Raw genomic sequence first — 20,664 nt, forward strand, 5'->3', positions numbered from 1 at the left:
AGTAAATTCATTGGGGGTGCCGAACTTCTATGGAATATATATTAAACAGTTTTAAGAACTAATAATAACTAGTCTAGTGGCATACTTTCTTTGAAGTATCAAGAGATTGTGGGTTCAAATCCCATCAAAAATGTTTTTTTTAATACAATCAAAAATGTTTTTTTTAATACAATTAGTAAACATAAAAGATAAAATATGTAAAAAGAACACTAGGTAGTGTTGAACTTGAACCCACGACCCTTTACCAATCTATGGCACCCCTTACCACTAGAACAACCCCATCAAAAATTTTTTTTTAATACAATTTGTAAAAATAAAAGATAAAATATGTAAAAAGAACACTAGGTAGTGTTGAACCCACAACCAACCCTTTACCAATCTATGGCACCCCTTACCACTAGAACAACCAAATTATTATTGATTTAAGACACCTAATATGGTATATAAGGGAATTCTAGGGGATGCCATGGCACCTGCCTGCCCCTTAGAAGATCCGCCACTGATCGCCACCCTAAACTGCAAAAACCATGGCACCACTTCTAATATATAGACTTCTCGTTTGATCTCTAATGTGGCAGGAATTTCGTTTGATCTCTAATGTGGCAGGAATTTATCTCAAAGTATGGAAGCTATAAGCTACCGAATTGGTGGGGATAAATGGGAACATAGACGATAATACTCACATGTAGAAGTGAGACAATGTTTGTGCTAGTCTCGTGGAATTAAACGTGTTTAGTGTTATTGGGTTGTGATTTCTTTTGACGTTGGGTTCGGTCTTCTTGTGAGAGGGCTTACTACAAATAGTGATTCTTATGTCACGACTCACGAGTGGTCACTAATTCATGGTATTAATCTAATTGCAGTGCTATTAGTGTTCCAAATTTTCACTTTTTTGCTATTTGTATGGTTGTCTCTTTGAGTGGTGATGTGGGTTGTTTGGAGTTATTCATATTGGATTTTGATTAAATATTGGAGTTACCATGGTGGCAATGAGTTTGTTGACCAGTGAGATTGGCTTGAAAATCAGGGAAGACACGTTACTGGGTTGCTGCTTGTTACAGGAGGTGAAATATTTGTAAAACAATGTTTATATTTTAACGGAAGCTAAACAGAGTTAACAGCAGGGGAGGTTCTTGTTTTTTGTGAAAACAGAGGGGAGGTTTGTGTCATTCAAACAAAACTCAAGGGAGGTATATGTAATTTCCCCTATTTCATTTGTAAAAATTAATTTCTTATAGCCGCGCCTATCACTTGATTGGGATTGGATAAAATGTACTCGAGATAGGTGTTAGTCAGGGTGAAGTCAGCCTTTGAGAACTGTTAAACGAAGATCGGATGGTTGAGATCATAAGATAACCTTTTTTTTGTAATAAAAATTTTTCAAGATCGAACGGTCTCGAGCATCCCAACTGCATGACTCCACCATATTTTTAGTAAGCCCTCATGTGCAAAAACACATTTGTGTATGATGTAAAACTATTTTATATGTGTATCATGTTGGGACACGAGAAGAGTCCAAGTGATCATCCACATTAGATAAAGAGTAACCACACAAATAAATTGGACACCACATTTTAACACAAAACATACATTAAATATACGAGTCATCTCATTTATAAAATGTTGAATCTTCACTTTATAAACAATACTTAATTCACATTTTTATAAGACAAAGACAAAAAAACTCTCTAAGACATCACATTAAATATTAAAAATATCAAAATAAAAGCATTAGTCACGAAAACTTTCGGTTCGACCGATTTATCTCCGAGTCAACTACAAACCTGATCCGACCCAATCACACGACCGGACCGGTTTGCTTAAAACCCTAATTACAACATTCCTCAATCCTTTTCTTCTTCTCTTCGAAAAACCCTCGCGCGGTGGTTATTCCTACAATGGCGATCGGTGGAAAGAGGAAGCGCAACAATGATTCAGACGGCGAAGATAATTCTTCCAAGAGAAAAACCAGAACGGAAACAGAAACGGAAACGAAGGATCCGTTCCGTCCTTCGATGATTAAGAACAAAGAAAAACGATCTGAAATTCATACCAAGCTTAAGCATCAGAAGAAGCTCGAAAAACGCGCTAAGTCTAAGGCTCGTGATGCTGCTGTTAAAAGAGCTATTGAGCTCGGCGAAGAGGTTCACTCTCTCTCTCTCTCTGTCTCTCTCTCACTCATTGAATCACTGTTGTTGTTGTTGTTTTGATTGTTTGATGTTTGTGTTGTTGTAGCCTCCCGAGAAGAAAGTGCCGAAGACCATTGAAAATACAAGGGAAGTTGATGAAACAATTTGCAAGCCTGATGATGAAGAGGTTGAGTTTTTTGAATTTTGATTATTTTGACCTAAATTTTTATGTATGATTGGATTAGTTTTCAATGTTGTGAGTGTAGAATATATATTTTGGTTATTGGTATAATCATTTGTTTTACACTGTGAGATTTGAATTAGGATTTTGAAAACAAAAAATAAACTATGATGCTAGGTGTCGCTCAGAGGCACGGGTCAATTAGAGCTTCTGCTCATAGATCTTGTTTTGCACACTTAATCAAACAGTTAGTAGACGAATTTCCACTGACAAACTTGAAGCTGATAAATCAAATTTAGATAATTAGAAAATGATGGTAGCGGAGATTTGTGTTGAAAAAGAAAGAGTTTCTACGAGAAATTATATGGATTTGGCTATTATAAAATAGGAGATGAACTTGATAGAATATTTTTAGGTTTCAAAGTTGGCATTACAACAGTTAGAGCAACTGTTAGGATTTTATTATCAAAGGGAAATGTTATTGAGTGCCCTTAGAGCACTAGTTAAGGAAACTTAGTTTGTAGTTGGCTCGGTTTTGCATTGGTCATTCCACACAATTTAGTCATGCGTTTTGATTTGGTGAGTGAGTTAGTAAGAAGCCGAGAAGAAAATTCGAAAGGGGTTTTGGCTCGTATGGCATATGACAATTTGGGTTCTTTGGAAGTCTAGAAATGATAGAATTTTAAAAATAAGATAAGATAGTTGATGCTAACGAGATGGTCGATGGAGATGTAGTCTTGGTAGATTGAAGATCGCAACTTGTTTGTTCTATGAATGGTATTGGAATCCATTCATTTATTTGAATAGGTGACGTATGCTCCGTTTGCACGAGTCATCATAGCTGTTGTGTGAGCTGCAGGTCGGTCATCATGTTTTCTTGCCTTCTGGTCTGCCTCTGGTGCAGTGGTACTGCTGCTGTTTTTTTTTTTTTTTTTGGGGCTGTTTTTTCTGCTTTGTGTGTGTTGGATTGTTGGTGTGGGGATCTGTTGGATACAGCGGTTTGTGTTGTTTTTGTTAGTTCCTGTTGTTTAGAATTTCTGTTGTATATATCTGCTGTACTGCTGATTTGTGCGTGCATGTACGGCTCATGTAGTCGCGTTTAATTGAATTTTCCCATTTAAAAACTAGAAGTATTTTGTTGGAAAATGATGTATTCAATTTTTTGGTAGTTTAATACAAAACTTCTACTTTCTGCTTGCTTAAAGAGTGCCCGTAGGGCACATGTTAGCATGACCCTTTAACTAATTATTATTTATTTATTTATTATACATATGCATGTAATTTATTTATCACAATTTCGATCATTGATTTTTGGGAAAAATACACTAACCTCCCTTAAGCTTTGTGTAAATGTCACTCACATCCCCTCTATTTTCTCACATGACAAATACCTCCCCAGCTGTTAGAGCAGTCTAGTTCCGTTAAAAAAATTTCTAATCTCGCAACTTTTCAGTTATCTCCTAAAAAATGATACCCACACTCTCTTCCACCATGAAAGCATATTGCAATACTTAAAATATACAATGGGTTTTTTGGGTTCTCGTGTGTTTCCATTCCTTACTGGTGTGTTTCTAGTGATTATTTTTTGTTTCTAATTGTTGTCCGCTCCTATCCACATGTTGATTCAGATCATTTTCTCACACATTTTTTTTTTTGCAATCACTTATTTGGGATAAAAATGGACAAAACCAAATTAATAGGTTTATACTCTGCAACGGTTTTATGGGGCTTTATCTTCAATGAAAATAGTTTCAACTATGATAATAGAGATTTGAAATGCCTTTAAAAGCCTTGAAAATAATGATGGCAGCGCTAGATATTTGGGGGAAAAAAAAAAGCCTTGAAAAGTTTACAACAATGGCAGTAATATTCGGTGGTTTAGTGGAGGAAGATGATTCTCATCTCATCCATTGAAAATAATGATGTTGTTAACGGATTGTTAACAGTGTTAAGTCACAAAGGGAGGTGTTTAACTATTTTAAGAGAATTTAAGGGAGGTTCATGTCTATTATAAAACTAGAGGGGGTCTTTGTGTTATTTAAAGATATCTTAGGGGAGGTCAATGTAATTATCCCTTGATTTTTCGTTGAATAGCTATACCTGCACTTGACACTCTAAAGTTCTCCTACACTCTAAAGTTCTCCTACACCCATCCCTTTAAGCTTAAAGGAAATAACTCTAGATTATATAAACTAGGGAATTTCCACACGAAACAAGAGTAATTCTTGGGTTGAGAGCTAGTTTGTGACGTGTGACTTTCATTTAGTAATTTGAATTCAGTTGCATATTGCAATCTAGTTGAGTATATTTTTCCAAAATAAATTCTGTTGACTAAAATCATATTTGTTTGCAGCTATTTGCTGGAAATGATGCTGATGAATTCAGTTCAATATTAAAGCGGCAACAAAGTCCCAAGATATTAATCACCACTTGCCGCTTCAATTCTACGGTATGTTTCCTCTAGTCTGTTGTTTGTATTCTCAAGTTTAAATGTCTTAAATACATTTAAAGCGCATACCCTTGCCTTCTTGATTTGATTTGGCATCCTATTTTACACTTTTAGGAGTAAGAGTCGAGTTGGAGGAAATCGTGTCTTTTATATACTAACATGTTTCCATCTGTCTGTTGATTTTTGACTTCATCTGCAGAGGGGACCTGCTTTAATATCAGAATTGCTTCAGGTTATACCAAATGCACATTACTTCAAGAGAGGAACCTATGATTTAAAAAAGGTGATGGGTGTCTCACTATCTCTTTCACCGTGTGGATAAAAAGCAGTCAGCTTACTTTATTTGAACTTTTCTTTCTGACTACATTTTTGATTGCAGATTGTTGAATATGCAAACAAAAAGGACTTCACTTCTCTTGTAGTTGTACACACCAATCGTAGGGAACCAAGTAGGTGGTGCCTTTGAGTAAAGATCCTACTCATATTTTAAAAATTGTTGATTAAATATACAAGTTTTTAATTCCTTGCTCCTATTTTTCAGATGCTCTCTTGATTATTGGCTTACCTGAAGGACCTACTGCTCATTTCAAACTCACAAATCTTGTTTTACGCAAGGATATTAAGGTTTGATATTTGTTGTTTATAAATATAACAATGGTATAGAAGTACATCTGATCTCCTCATTGATGTCGGTGTACATTAATCTACATAATTTGATGTATATGAACATAACACTTCCACTTAAATTCTTAGATAGGAGAAAGAAAACATTTTAAGTCATGTTGCATATCCTGTAAAAAAAAAAAAAGTCATGTTGCATATTTTTGAAACATGTTTTTTTGTTCATTTCTTCTTTTTGCTTATTTTTTACTACAAGACATGAATTCTTATATGTCCTGCACTTTGTCTTACCTATTTAGATGAATTCCACTTTTTGATTAGACTTTGTTATCTGGAAAGATCAAGTGGATGAGTTTACTTGTTTTGAGATTATGTTCATTAAAATGATAGATTTAATTTTTTTCTGTATTCATTTGTGTCCCCTTGCAGAATCATGGAGTCCCAACCAGTCACCAGCCTGAGCTTGTGTTGAACAACTTCACAACACGCCTAGGGCATCGAGTTGGAAGGTAACTCTTTTCTCTTATTTTATATCTCATTTGTTGTTAAACATTTATCTATTGCTTGTGTTTTTTTTTAAAAAAAAAAATGTGATATGCCCATGCTAGGTCTGACTGAAATAATACTGCCTGTCAGTTGTTTTCTAAGCAGTAAGTATTATTATGGAAAGAAACAAGTATGAGTCTAACATCGCACTTCCTTTCTTATATTGTTAGTGCCATTTTTCATTATAACAAATATCTCCTCTGGTTCACAGTGTTTCTATGTAATGATGGGTCTGTATAAGCTATGAAGTGTCATTTAACTCCTTATTTGTTGATTTTGTTTTTAATAGAATGATACAGTCACTTTTCCCCCAAGATCCCGAGTTTAAAGGGCGACGTGTAGTTACCTTCCACAACCAGAGAGACTTCATATTCTTCCGGCATCATCGGTACAATTCTTGCAAACTACTGCATTGCCATTTGTTTCAAATTATTGGTGATTTTTTATGATTTTTTATATAATGTGTCCAATCACGTTCTTAGGTATATTTTCGAGACCAAAGAAATTAAAAAGATTGAGTCTAAAGGTAAAAATGACGAGGATGGCAAGAGTGAGAAAGTTCCTGACCATAAAACAATTGCCCGTCTTCAGGTTGGTGTCAATTTTTTTTGCATTATGTTTACCTTCCATTTTCAAACTCAATGGCCATTGACTAGTCAATGTAAATTCTTGCATTATTTTAATTTAATTATACTTTCTGCTGCTTTTCATTGCTTTTATTGTGTGGCTAAACGTAAGTTATATATAATAGTGGTATGATACATGAAAGTAGTGTCAGTCTCATACAAATTATTGACTAGTAGTCTGGTGATTTAGATTGTCTACTCATGTGATTTAGGATAATATTGTGTTATGACTTGCGTTGAAAGTAGTAGTAAAAGGAAGATAGGAAAGATTCAAGAGAATGATTCTTGAATTGATACCAATGCATTGCAAACCTCTTTCTTGCCATTATAGCTCAGTGGTAGACTGGTAGTCTTGGTGGATGCAGTATCCTCAGGTTTTGAGTACCTGCAACTCTGAAATTCCAAAACTCTCTTAAAGTGAATTTGTTTATAAATCCATCTTCCAGCCTCCCCTTTGTTAGTCATTAAGTTACAATGCATTTTCTGTTTCGCCCCTCCTCAATCCTCACATGCACTTAATAAATAGGAGGTTTCCTAACAATACTGCCGCAGAAGAGCTGCCTTGCCGTCATGTTGGAAGGATTGGTCTACTCTGACAATATGTTATTTACATGAAAAAAAATTCATTAAGGATGGTCTAGTTTGAATTTGCATTTCTTTTATATTTACCTTAATTGATCAATGGCAATCTAATGTTACCAAGGATTTAAGTATTCTTCTACCTGATTCCTTCATGTTTTGGCTTAGTATTTCTCCGCATTTTATGTATTATTATCATCTCCAAAATTGCCTCAGCAATAATTTCCCCTTAAAAATGCAGGAATGCGGCCCTCGTTTCACATTGAAGTTAAAAAGCCTGCAGCATGGAACATTTGACATTAAAAGTGGAGAATATGAGTGGGTTCACAAGGTACTTTACTTGTTAACCAGTATTGCTGTTTTAAATATTATCTGCTCAGCGAAACATTTCTCTTATATTTCTAACGGCACGATTGTCACTTTACTTTCTGCCTTCTTTTCCTTTTAGCCGGAAATGGACACAAGTCGAAGGAGGTTTTTCCTGTGACCTTGTCTTGGAACTTTGCATTTTGGACTGCATTTCAGCTGGAACTTGGTTAATCTGGTGAATGTTGTTATCTTGAAGTTTTTGGAATCTTTCAAAATATTTCTATATAATTTTGTATTTTAATTTATTATGGAGTTGTAGTCCTACCATCTTTGTACACAACACTGATCAATTTTTGACCACAAATCTATATGTTTGTTGAGAAAGAATTTACATTTTGCTTATAGGCTATATAATTTTAACTTGAGATGGTATGCATTTATACCATAGAGATCTCTAAGTTTAATATTTCATTTGTGCACTGATGCTGCTATTCATTCGTGACGAATTTAGGTGGCATAGAATTGATTTCACATGATCTAAAGTGTCTTGTCCTTGCATCATCTAGCCTATGAAAGCCTTCAGTGTGATATTATTGGTGTTACCAATAGTCTCTTTGATGCTTTTTTAATTAATTTCTTTTTACATTTTTACTATTTTAAAGATAATTTCATGTTTAGAAATGTGACCTTATAAATATTGGTCATGACAAACCTTTGGAGTATGTTTGAATTGATTGTAAAATTTAACTAGACTATTCAATTTCACTCCATTTTACCTTAAATATAAAGGCTTTTTCTTGATATTTGTTTGGCACTTTTGATCGTACAAATATGAACTATCTCATATAAAGGCTTTTTCTTGATATTTGTTTGGCACTTTTGATCGTACAAATATAAACCATCTCATTGTGTTCAAGAAATTGTTATAAGCACAAACATTATTTTGATGGTTACCAAACTCAATTATTAATATGATCACCGTGTTTAGAAAGAAATGAAAGAGGAATGGGACAACCTGGACCTTATGAAAGCTCCCACAGCTAGGTCCACACGGATAAGCTTGAAGGAGTATAGTTTCAAAAATTATGAAACAACAGATACTTGAACAAGTTCACTTAATCTTTTGTGATCTGTTGTTTGCATCATCGGATATGAATTATGATTAGGTTGAACTGATTAATGACTGGACACCAAAAAAAATGAATGTGTTAAAATCAAAAGTCATGTGCTCTAAAAAGTTTCCGAGGTTGTTAAACGTCATCTAAAAGACGTTTCATCTATTCCTTTTGTGGCTAATTCTAAAAGACGTTTCATCTATTCCTTTTGTGGCTAATTATTTAGGCCACTATTTGGGTTTTCTGCGGGTGCAAGGGAGAGTAATCGTATGATTCATTCTTATGCCTCTCTTGGTAAAAATTTCTTCGTTGATGGATTGCTTCCATGACTTGTTTATTTTTTTTTTTCATTTTCTTTCACATGTATCAACCAAAAAAAAAAGCTATAAAGAAAACAAATAAAGAACGAATATACCCCTATCTTCACTCAAGACAATAAACCATAAAGTCTACGATTATGTTTTCTTGTAATATCTTTATCATCTATTAATTCATTCTTAAAAGAGTACTCTAAAGTCCCACTTAAATTTTCATTCACACTTGATTTTCCACATAGTGGGGCTTATAACCCGGCAAGAGCTCTAAAGAAAATAAGTCTTCAAGTTGACATGACTCACGATCCTTTGGACATACTGAAAATTTCTCTATGAAAATACCCTTTGGACAATTTCTTGAGATGTCAAATGCTCCACCAGATATTATTTTGTAGGTCACACAAAGCCTTGTCTTGGATTGGAAAATAAATTGTTAAAAACTTAGGTACCTCATTTCATATATTAACTTTAATTGGTTGGAATCTTCTTTACGCAAGTGGTTTGTATGCACTTGTCTGTCATATTCTAATATATATGGAGGTGGATTTTAAATCAAAAAAGGAGAGGGGGACACCGACATGTACAATTAATATATACATTTTTAGTTGAAAAAATAGAATATATGCATTTGTTTCTCAACTTTTCATTTGCATAACAATAAAATAATCACCTGCATTCTAGGTCACCGGTTATATATCTAATATCTAACTGTTTTTTTAATGTAAAATAAAATAGTCTGGATGTATACTAATTTATGCAAATATTTAGCATAAAATGAGTAAATGATTAATTCATTTGTTTTATACTAATTTATGAGCGTACGTAGGACGCTTATTTTGAAACTTTTTCTTTAAAAATAAGCTTTCCATTTTCATTAATAGGGAGGTAGAGGATCATTATTTTATGAGAAAGGGAGGATTAAAAAACTATTAGACTTTGTTTCTTTATAAAAAAACTGTTTGACTTTGATGTATTGACATATAATATTTCTTTATTTTGTTAGTTGGTAAGTTAATGTTTATAATAATCAAAATAATAAAAAATACAATTGTTGTAGTTATTCCCTTGTTGAGATATGCTGTATATAACTTTTAGGAAAATGTTAAACCCTTTTAACAAAATGCTACAAAATGCTCCTAATACATAGGCTAAAGAATTAAATATAGAAAAGACCTATGTTATTTCTACAATCATTTGAATAAAAATTTACAAGACAACTATATATTCACAAAGAAAAATATGTATTAACATGAAAACCAAATCAATAGAGAGAAAAAATAAAAATATATTGGAAGTATTAAAGAGAAAGTTGTCACAAAATAGTTGTACAAATATCATTTTTTTAATATAAAATTATTATTTTTTTGGCTTTCTTAACTAAGTATTAGAGAGGAAATATTTAGTTTATTTATTATTTTAACATTATTTTGCCGACAATTATCAATTTTTTAAATTATTATATATGAAATTAAAATCCTTAAACTAGTGTCGCCCACAATAATAAAAGATAGTTTTATTTTCGCATATGGTATGAGTGATCACACGCTACTGCAACGCTCAAGAAATCCCAACTTGTCCCCTCTCTCTCTCTCTCTCTCTAAAAACTACATTATATATCTATCATCATCACACACAAACCATAGATAATATAGAGATAATACAACCTACATTTTCTTCCATTCCCTCCCTAATTACATCAAACCCTTTTTACTGTGGCGAGAATTTTCAGAATGGTAATTCATTCTCTATCTTAAATTCTCATAAAGTTTTGATTTTTACTAATGAGTCATCATTTTTTTTTAAATTTTTTGATGTTGGTTACTAATTAGGTTTTTGAATGGAATTTTAGGTGGTAGCTGCAGGTTCTAAGTTCAGTTTAAGAAGAGGAAACAGTGGTTCATGTTCTTCTAATAATGTTATTGTTAATGAAGAACTTTCTAGAATTAGTAAAAGTGTTTGTTTTTCTCAAGACCCTTCTTGTGTTTCATTCACTACTTTCAATATCCTTGCTCCTATTTACAAAAGGATTGATCCACAGGTTTTGTTTTCTTCTTTTCTTTTGTTGTTTAGTTCATGTTATGTTGCGAAACATGTCTTAAAAGGGTGTGTTTTTGTAGTGTTTAATAATGTTTTTTGTGTTGTCTTTGTTTTTGAACAGAATCAAGGACTCAGAGAAAGTGACTTCAGGTCATGTTGGTTAGCTAGGAACCAAAGGATTCTTGATTCATTGCTATCCGAATCGTCTTCTATTATGTGCTTACAGGTAGCAAATTTTGTCCTTTTTTGACTCATTGCTTTCAGAAATTTGAGCAGTGTCTCTTGTAGGTTGTGAAATAGTGGATATGGTGTCGCCAGCGCTATCTATACTCTAGAGCATAGCAGAATTTTAGAAAACTGCTATTGTTCCGTGTGTTGTCAAATAACGGCTATAGCAGCGCTCTAGACTGTAGCATAGCAGAATTTGAAGAAACAACTATTTTCTGCGATCCGCGATTGACTAGTTATAGTTCAATCTATATCATTCACTGTTTTATTTTTGTCCTTTGAGTTATTACCCACTCCATATTGCTCCATGTTGTCATTCATGATGTTTGTTTTACTTGTAGGAATTTTGGGTTGGAAATGAAGAACTTGTTCACATGTTTGAGGAGAGACTTGGGGATGCTGGTTATCAACTCTTCAAGCTTGCTCGAACCAACAACCGCGGAGATGGTAAGAATGTGAAAGTAACTTTCATCCTACTTCTCATTTAAACATTTTGGATTTGTAACCAAAGTATGACTTATTATTAGTGATTTATTAGTGATTAATGCTTCATGTGTTAGTGTGGGAATGTTTTGAATTTTGAGCAAGGTTTTAAATTGCTATTGCAGTCACGGTTCGCTGATATTGCAGCAAATTGAGACAAATATAGTTGACGTGGCTGCATACTGCAATTTAAAACCTTGGTTTGAGTTTTTTCTCCTCATGATCTAAAATCTATGTTTCTAGAAGTAATGTTGTTTTTCTATAACTCAAAAGCTTGCATTTATTATGCAGGTCTGCTGACTGCTATACATAAAGAATACTTGAATATTGTGAATTATCGAGAGTTGCTTTTCAATGACTGCGGTGACCGTGTTGCTCAGTTGTTACATGTTCGATCCGTTAATCCCATTTTACAAAACCAAAAAGACAGTTTTCACCAAGAGTTTCTGATTGTGAATACTCACTTGCTATTTCCTCATGATTCAAGTCTGTGTATAGTGAGATTGGATCAGGTATGCTAATTCCCAGGAGTATAAAATCCTTTCTTCTTATTCATTTTTTTTGTAGCTTTCAATCCTAAAATTTGGCTTTCATTTGCCATCTTGTAGGTTTATCAAATATTACAATATGTGGAATCGTATCAGAAAGAAAACAGGCTCAAACCAATGCCAATTATACTCTGCGGGTGAGTTTATTGCTGTTTTTCGTGTGATGTTTCTATCTATGAAATACTAACATTGGCAGGGATACTGCATTGACACTGACACGTCACACTGACACACCAACACAGATAATAATTTGGGAAATTGAAATAATTGAACAGTACCATGTGTGCTGGTGTCGTGTCAGTGTCAGACATTGGGCACGCCTTCAATCTGAAGAGTGTCACTGCCACATAGATTACTATTATATGTTTAGTTCCTACTTTCTATGTTCAGTACATAGGTTACTATTGCTACTGAATCAAATGTCCTTATAGTGTGAACTTCGTGTTCTATCTATTGCAGTGACTGGAACGGAAGCAAGCGTGGGCATGTTTACAAGTTCCTAAGGTCACAGGGATTTGTATCATCATATGATATAGCAAATCAATATACTGATAGTTATGCAGATGCACACAAGGTAAATATCTCGCTATTAGTTTATTGTACTTGTGTTTCAATTGTTTAGATCAGTGTTAACAGATTTTTGTTTTGCTTGAATTTCCTATTAAACCAGCAGTGGGTTAGTCACAGAAATCATAGAGGAAATATATGTGGCGTTGACTTCATCTGGCTTTGCAATCCTAACCAAGCGCGTAAGCCTTTGAAAACAAGTTGGTCTGAAGCTGTATTTAGTATACTGAAGGTAGTTGTTACTCACTTACTCACCCAGTTTTATATAATTTTGGTTGTCTTTTCTTTGTAATTCACTATTTTTATTTTTACTTTGAAAGATTAAACATGCAACTTCAATTCTGTGAAGCATATGATACGCACACACATAAGAAATAATGCCCATATATTAGATTTTCATAAAAGATTAATCATCGTACGTAAGTGACTAGTTTTTGTTCATTGGCGCGATCTTATAAACATAATATACATAGATAACTTTATATGAAGCAGTGTTGTTAAATAGCAGCTACAGCATTATACCATAGTGTAAGTTGATCAAATTGTTATTATCCTGTGATAAGTTATCTAGTACAAAATGTTATCAAATAGTGGCGATAGCAATAGAACTTTTGCGTAGGGGAATTTGAACAAACTACTATTTTTTGCAATCTGTGATTCACACAATTGATATGAGGTGCTGATAGCCATCCTCTGTTGTTGATTGGAGATTTTACTGTGATATTATTGTTTCTAAGTGTCAACATCTCCGCTATTGGGAAGCATAATAAAAATTTCTAGTTAACTTAGTTATAATGTCCAACTTATCTAGACTGGAACAATTCATTACTTCCTTGTACTTTATTTTTGTTGGACCTTCATAATCATAAGACTCCTTTTTTGTTGTGAAGAAGTAATGCGAATATATTTGCAGTATATGTTTTGCTCTGCATCTAATGCTATTTGTTTAATTTTTCCGTTCCCCTTTTTCTTGTGGATTTCAGTTCCAGCTTCGAAAGGCGTCATTGTCTGAAGATGATGCATTTACCTTTCTGAAGGGTGACAACTATGGTGATTCTTCTGTGACATATTTTAGTTTTTCTGAAGCCCTCCGTCAGGTACTTCATATCGTCTAATATATAGCGATATAAAATTCCAATGGCAATAGATAACGAGCTTGTAGCTTAATTTACACAATAGACTCACCATCTCATAACTTTCACAGGTAAAATTATGTGGTGTGCCTTATGGATTATGCTTTCAACAGTTGCAAGATCTATGGAATCAAGCTGATGTAGATGGAAATGGTGTCATCGACTTCGAAGAATTCAAGGTATATATATTGCAGATCGAAAATCTGCTCCCACTAAAATTTCGATAGTTTTAACTTGCCTTCTACATGCCTTACACATTATGCATTGGGCTTGAATGTTAAATTTTCGTGACAAAGATCATTAGTAATACCAACATCTATGATACTTATCTTCTATTGTATAATAATGGTGTGATAATTGACTTTGTGCAGCAGAAGATTTGGAATTCTACATGTTCAGAGCATGTGTCTGAAAATGTTAATGTGTACGTGAAGGATTCTAATACCGAGCAGGAGCAAGAAACCATTGGTTTTAAGGTGAAGAACGCGATGTTGTTTCCGCGTGAAATGGAGAAAGGACTTTGGCCTGAAGATTACTCTCTTTCTGATCATGCTAGGTTGACTGCTGTATTTTCACCGGCAAAGATGTCATGTTCTTCATTATAAGGATTTGAGACTAGCGGTTTACCAATGGAATAATTGTCGGTCGCTAATTTGTTTAGCGTCTGGTTTTGATTCCATTGTGATGGATTATTCGGTCTAATAGACATTTTTCTAGTAGTGATAGGCCATATTGGAACATTTGTCTCTCTTTAAATGCTCACTTTTAGTACAAGTTTGAATATGGGCGTAAAAATGGAAATGAAAATTATGGGTGAGCCTTCAATACAATTTTACAAACAAAACTAATAATTTTTCATTTTCATTTTTAGCCCTCATACCAAATGTGTCATTAGTTTGTCTTGTAAATGATTGTGTGAAGTCAGAGTAGTGTATAATTGTAATTTTGGGGACACTTATGGTACACTCGTTTTTTTATTGGTGTATCGATGCTTTGTATATTTAATCCGTTAGATTGGTTTATCAATTTTAGGATTATACCAATCCAATGTCTTAAACATACGCAATATTCGTATACCAATAATACCCGACAGATGCACCATAACTGCCACCCAGTAATCAGTTTTGGTGACCCCTAGCCATGTTTTTGTTTTGGCAGTGGGAGAACAATGCAAAGATAATTTTACAATGGTTGAAGTTTCTGTCTCATTTATTTTGTTAGCCTAGTAATTATTATTTTTCGAGCAAAATGAAAGAATTAGTTGTCTGCAGATAGAAGTATACAAATATACTTAAAATAATAAGTACTACTTTTTTTAATATCCTGCATTCATAATATTTTATAAGTATTATTATATTGAATAAAAACTAGTAAGTAATTATAATTTATGAAAAGAATCAGGTGATCTAATCATACAAATCCATATTAATTTTATTCGTTTTGTATGAATGTTTTAATTTATCATATGAAGCCAAATCGGATAGATACCTGCACAATATGCTTTAATTTTTTCCTTTATACTTTTTTTTTAACTTAGTATACTCAATCTGTAACTATTAAAAAATTATAAGCAATTTTTTTATATTCGACTGATGTATTTGGATTATATTATAAATAAGATACATTAATTATTCAATGAATTTTAAAAAGAAATATTTACTTATAAGGGTGACTAGAGGTAAACCACCAAATTGGTCCCTATCTCGATAAGTTGATCTTAACTTAGTTTTCGACTCTTAATATTTTAAAGTAGGTCTATGTATTTGTCAATCATTTTTCAGTTAAGCCTATCTCTATGTTTTTTTGACATGATAGATAGATACTAATGAATGAGTTTAACTGTGAAACGTTTAATAAGTTGGAGACTATTTTGAAGTATTGTCGGAGTCAAGATTAAATTGAGAGTAATCATTTACAGAGTCAAGATTAAATTGAGAGTAGTCATTTACAAAGAAAACAAGGACCAATTTGATAGTTTACTCTACTTCCTCTGTCACATATTAAGTGACATAATTTAACCACGAATATTATTCACATAACATATTTTGACTATGTTTTTCTACTAATTTATAAAAGCAAACGGTAACCTATAGTAAAATGTTAGATTTGTTTCATTGAAAGTCTTTTTAAAATATCAACTTTTTCAATTTTTACAGATAATAATTAAAAATATTTTGATCAAATTGTGCATTGATTTGTACGAGGATCCATTAACTTTGAGAGTTTGAGTTAAAAACATGCACCCAATTACAAGGACTGAAACTTCGGCCAAATGAAATGTGCATAATCTATAGTACTACTCCCTCCGTTTTTTTTAAGTGTTACATTTGGAGAAAAATTTTGTTTCAATTTAACTGTCACTTTCAAAGTTCAATGCAATATTAAATGTTGTTTTACCATTATTACCCTCAGTTATTTATTGTGGAGAGAGAAGTATATGAAAGAAGATAATGAATAAAGTCATTATGGTAAAAGTATAAATTATTGTATCAATTTATTTAGGGTAGTGTTAACTTGTGCCTTTAGGGCACATGTTAAGAAACGAAACTTTCTCTAAAATTTTGTGCATTTGAATGATTAAAACGTTAAATATTAAATGCAATGCACACATTTCAATAAATTTTTTTATATTTGAATCATTAACTTGTGCCTTGAGGGCACAAATTAACATTTCTCATTTATTTATTATTTTAGTATGTGTAAAATATAAAATATGACAATTAAAAAAGAATGGAGGTAGTACTTCTATATTGTCACGATCTTTTAATCAGTGCCAGCAGCAGACGTTGGGAGCAAGTAATTTGTATCTTTAAAAAAGAGCTGAAAATCGATTGACTATAAAGTCAGGGTCAGGCACAGAATGAATTACTCTATCTTATTCTTAGTCAAGTCATTGCGTAACTATCTACGATAGTGGGGAGCATAACAAACCGCCAAAGTCCAAAAGAAAGCAAACTAGTAACAAACATTATTATAAATCGTCAAAGAAATGAATATTCTGCTTTTTGTAGGAATAATTTGACATGGTGGGCCAAGAATGAATTCTTGGGATCAATAATAATAATAATAATTAATTAATACTATGGATGTTTGGAGTCTAATTAGATTATGTGTATGTTGTGCTTAGCTCATCTGGTAAGAACAATACTCCATCCGTCTCACAATAATTGTCACTTTAGTATTTTTTCTTTTTTTAAAAATAATTGTCAGTTTACAATATCGATGCAGCATTTATTACTTTTTTCCACTATTATACTCTTATTTATTAAATTTCATCAAAATTAACTACTCCACTAACTACAATTAATAAGGATATTTTAGTAAATGCTACTAATTTTACCATTGAAATCAACACAATTAATCATTTCCTTAATAATCGTGCACAAACCTTAGACGACTAATATTGTGAGACGGAGGGAGTACATGATATATGCAAGGTCTGAAGTTTAAATCTCAGTAAAAAAAAAAAAGATTATGTGTATGTTAAGTGCAAATTAAAAACCTTATATTTGATGGAAAAATAGACATTGATTGATGTATAAGTGAGAGAATTGGGGGTTGAGTGGTTTAATTGGTTTAAAGTAAAAAATTTAAAGTAGTTTAGGAGTTTATAAGTCCATCGCTTCCTTACAAAGAGAAAAAAATATTAACAAAGCAATTAATATACTAGTAACATTTAACATTAAAAAAAAATAAGGAAAAGAATTTTTATATTTAATGTTTTAAAATTTTACCTCAAGATATAATAACCAAATTCATTTGTGTGATTATTCTTGATCTAATGTGATGGTTCACCATAAAATTTTAGGTCTCCCTAAAGTTTCAACAAGGAATCAAGAGCAAGAATAAGTACGTGATATCATTTTTTTTTAAGAAGTACTAATATATTTGTTGTTAGTCAAATGTGATACGAACTCGTGAAAAGATCAAATGTTTTAAAACTATTTTTTTAGATTCATTGAATTGAATAATTGATGTATTTGGTCTATATTATAGATCAGATACATCATTTATTCAATAAATCTAAAAAATAGTTTTTGCTTATAATAAGTATTTTTTTAAGGGGAAAATATACATGACTATAATATTTTATCATATTCTTGATTAATTTTTTTGGTATTTCACATTCTTGAATTTTGTTGTTCACACATTGGTGGAATTTTAGGTTGTTACTTGCTATTATTATCTGGATTTTTTTTTTTTTTAAACTTTGATCATGTTATTCCGGTGCTCGTACATATGATTGTAAGGATTTGCTTTGATTTTCTTTTAAAAGCTTTTATGTGAAGTTATCTAAATGACAATTGACAATATAATACAATTGCCCATGAGAATAAATCAATTATGTTATAAGTACGATAGTGGGGAGCATAACAAACTATCAAAAGAAAGCAAAACAAGCATTAGAATTTGACCAAGAGATATTCTTCTTTTTGTAGTAAAAGACGAAAGGTAATTAACAAACAAATAGTACTAAAATAATGAGTTTGAATATCTTTATGTTTACATAGTTTTCTGATATTCTTCGTGTTCACATTGGTGGAACTTTTGAATTGTTTCCTTGCTATTTTTTTTGGACAAAGATTTCCACTTTGATTATGTTACTTTTTGAGCTATATTTATTAAAAATATGTGGTGGATAACTTAATTGGTGATGGCCTGTGTTTACATTATTGAATTTGGGGCTATTACATATGATTGTACGGATTTGTATTAAGGAAACTCTCAAGTGGAATTATTCTCTAAGAGACAAACTATGTCTATATATATATATATATATATATATATATATGCCTAATTTGATGGCCTGTGATTTCCTTGTGTCCTACTCATTTCATTTGATATACTATATATAATTATTTTACCAAACAAAATTGAATAATCATATTCTTAATCATTTTCACTCGAGGACAAAACAAGAGTCTACATAACATCCAGAGAAAAAACTCATTTATAAATTGATTTCTTCTCCCATAATTTTTTTTAAATATCTTTTTTTTATAGACGAACTATTTTAAGCTAATACTACTTGCCCATAGTTGGAATATAATCATGATTCATAACATAACATAAATAAAGTGTGATAGAGACTCATAACAGATTGTAAAAAATAACTTGTAAAAGTTTAGATAGTACATGGATATGCTTCCTTCGTGGAAAGTGAGTAGTGACTGAGTGTGTGGAAGATTCTCATTCTCACTCATTTCTTACGCGGTTGAATTAGCACATCCACTTAGTAAGTACTAATCCAAATATGCCTATAGTTCTTAAAAGTATACATTTTCAACTTATATGTTTTCACACCATAAACCAAGTAAGAGATGTAATTTTGTAAAGCAAAAGGATAAATAATGCTACCTTTAGTACTAATGGTGGAGTTTTGTAAAGCTCTATGCTAATTGTTAAAGGCATAAGATAAAGATGTAAAAGAAAACACTTTAGCTAGCAAGTTGGTCTTATCGATAAAAATTCAACTTAAATCTCACAACGATGAATCCAAATTTTTTAGGTTTAGTAGCAGTTTTCGTCCCCTAACTTTTTCAAAGTTGCGATTTTGGCCCCCTAAGAAAAAAAAACTACAAAACCGCCCCCTAAGTTTTGCACCTGTGGCAGTTTTTGACCCCCAATGCCAATTTTGACTCAATCTACGCTGACGTGGCACCCTAAGTGAGGTGCCATGTGTTATTTTTTTTTTGCTTTGAGGATGCCAAAACTGCTACAATTGCAAAACTAATGGGGCGATTTTGTAGTTTTTTTTCTTAGGGGGCCAAAATCACAATTTTGTGATAGTTAGGAGGCGAAAACTACTATTAAGCCAATTTTTAAAATCGTGTAGACAATATTTTTTTTGGTGGTGGCCGAAATTTGAACCCCGAACCTTGCATATTTTATGAATTGTCTAAAACAACTGAGCTAAGTTCACGAGGACAAATAGAGTACAATATATATAAATGAAAATGTGTACCAATAAATATAATAAATATGTAACCAAACGGTTTGAGTAGTGTAAATTCTGACTTTTAATTCGAGATTAGACATGCACTATCCTTAGAAACTCATACGGAGAGTGTTTACCACCCATTTTCAATTCTACAAACCTATTTTATTAATTTATTTATAAAATATCTAAATTGAGAATCAAAATACATACATTTTCATCTAACTTTGCAATTTATTTTGTTAAAAAAAAGTTCTAAAACAAGATAGGATAATATTTACCTTTATTTGTAATCAATTTTAATGTCTATAATCTATCATTGATCAACATTTCTCAACACATCTTTAACTCTTGTAGATATGTCCGAGATGTGTTTAAAGTGTCTACGTGAATGCAAAGATTTTTTTTTTGGCTTAACTGCAGTTTTGGTCCCCCTATTTTTATCATTTGTGAAATTGGTCCCCCTATTTTAAAATTCGACAATTTTGGTCCCTCTAACAAATATTTTGTCTAAAATATTGTGATATGATATGCTTTTAATGAAGTTTTCAAGGGAATATTGTTATAATTTCATCGACGTTGATCTTTTTTCATCTTCAGTTCATACTCCATGAAATTTAAAATTTATCATATCACATTTTTATAGTTCAAAAATATGATGAAGGGACAAAAACTGTCGAATTTTAAAATAGGTGGATCAATTCTACAAAATGGTGAAAATAGGGGAACTAAAACTGCAATTAAGCCATTTTTTTAAAACTTTTGTCTAAGTTGTCAGATACACCTTTGATGACACTTATATATGTGTCACCAATCCAAGGAGTGTCGTAGAAAGGAAAAAACAATTTTATTTAAGACACT

The 20,664-nt window shown here is 32.2% G+C and overlaps 2 protein-coding genes across 6 annotated transcripts; both read left to right on the forward strand.

Annotated features, from left to right (window-relative positions):
* Window positions 1-1,867: 1,867 nt before the first annotated feature.
* On the forward strand, window positions 1,868-7,827 carry MEE49 (Ribosomal RNA processing Brix domain protein). Its single transcript, XM_085733193.1, has 11 exons — window positions 1,868-2,144; window positions 2,236-2,316; window positions 4,664-4,759; window positions 4,959-5,042; window positions 5,139-5,208; window positions 5,301-5,383; window positions 5,810-5,889; window positions 6,216-6,314; window positions 6,409-6,517; window positions 7,373-7,462; window positions 7,580-7,827. The coding sequence occupies exons 1-11, from the start codon at window positions 1,899-1,901 to the stop codon at window positions 7,616-7,618; spliced, it is 1,077 nt and encodes a 358-aa protein (XP_085589319.1). The 5' UTR covers window positions 1,868-1,898; the 3' UTR covers window positions 7,619-7,827.
* A 2,681-nt stretch (window positions 7,828-10,508) lies between these two features.
* Window positions 10,509-15,073, forward strand: LOC146897387 (putative calcium-binding protein At1g02270). 5 transcript variants are annotated; one of them, XM_085733195.1, is made up of 11 exons: window positions 10,509-10,602; window positions 10,719-10,907; window positions 11,028-11,132; window positions 11,476-11,581; window positions 11,909-12,129; window positions 12,226-12,302; window positions 12,625-12,739; window positions 12,836-12,964; window positions 13,716-13,829; window positions 13,937-14,044; window positions 14,237-15,073. In XM_085733195.1, the coding sequence occupies exons 1-11, from the start codon at window positions 10,600-10,602 to the stop codon at window positions 14,468-14,470; spliced, it is 1,401 nt and encodes a 466-aa protein (XP_085589321.1). In that variant the 5' UTR covers window positions 10,509-10,599; the 3' UTR covers window positions 14,471-15,073. The 5 variants fall into 5 exon arrangements, with proteins under 5 accessions (XP_085589321.1, XP_085589323.1, XP_085589322.1 ...); XM_085733197.1 differs by having other exon boundaries at window positions 14,240-15,073; XM_085733196.1 differs by having other exon boundaries at window positions 12,839-12,964.
* Window positions 15,074-20,664: the final 5,591 nt, after the last annotated feature.

The sequence above is a fragment of the Medicago sativa genome, chromosome 8, assembly GCF_051527215.1.
Source record: "Medicago sativa cultivar Bolivia chromosome 8, Bolivia_mono, whole genome shotgun sequence".
In the NCBI taxonomy this organism is placed as follows: domain Eukaryota; kingdom Viridiplantae; phylum Streptophyta; class Magnoliopsida; order Fabales; family Fabaceae; genus Medicago; species Medicago sativa.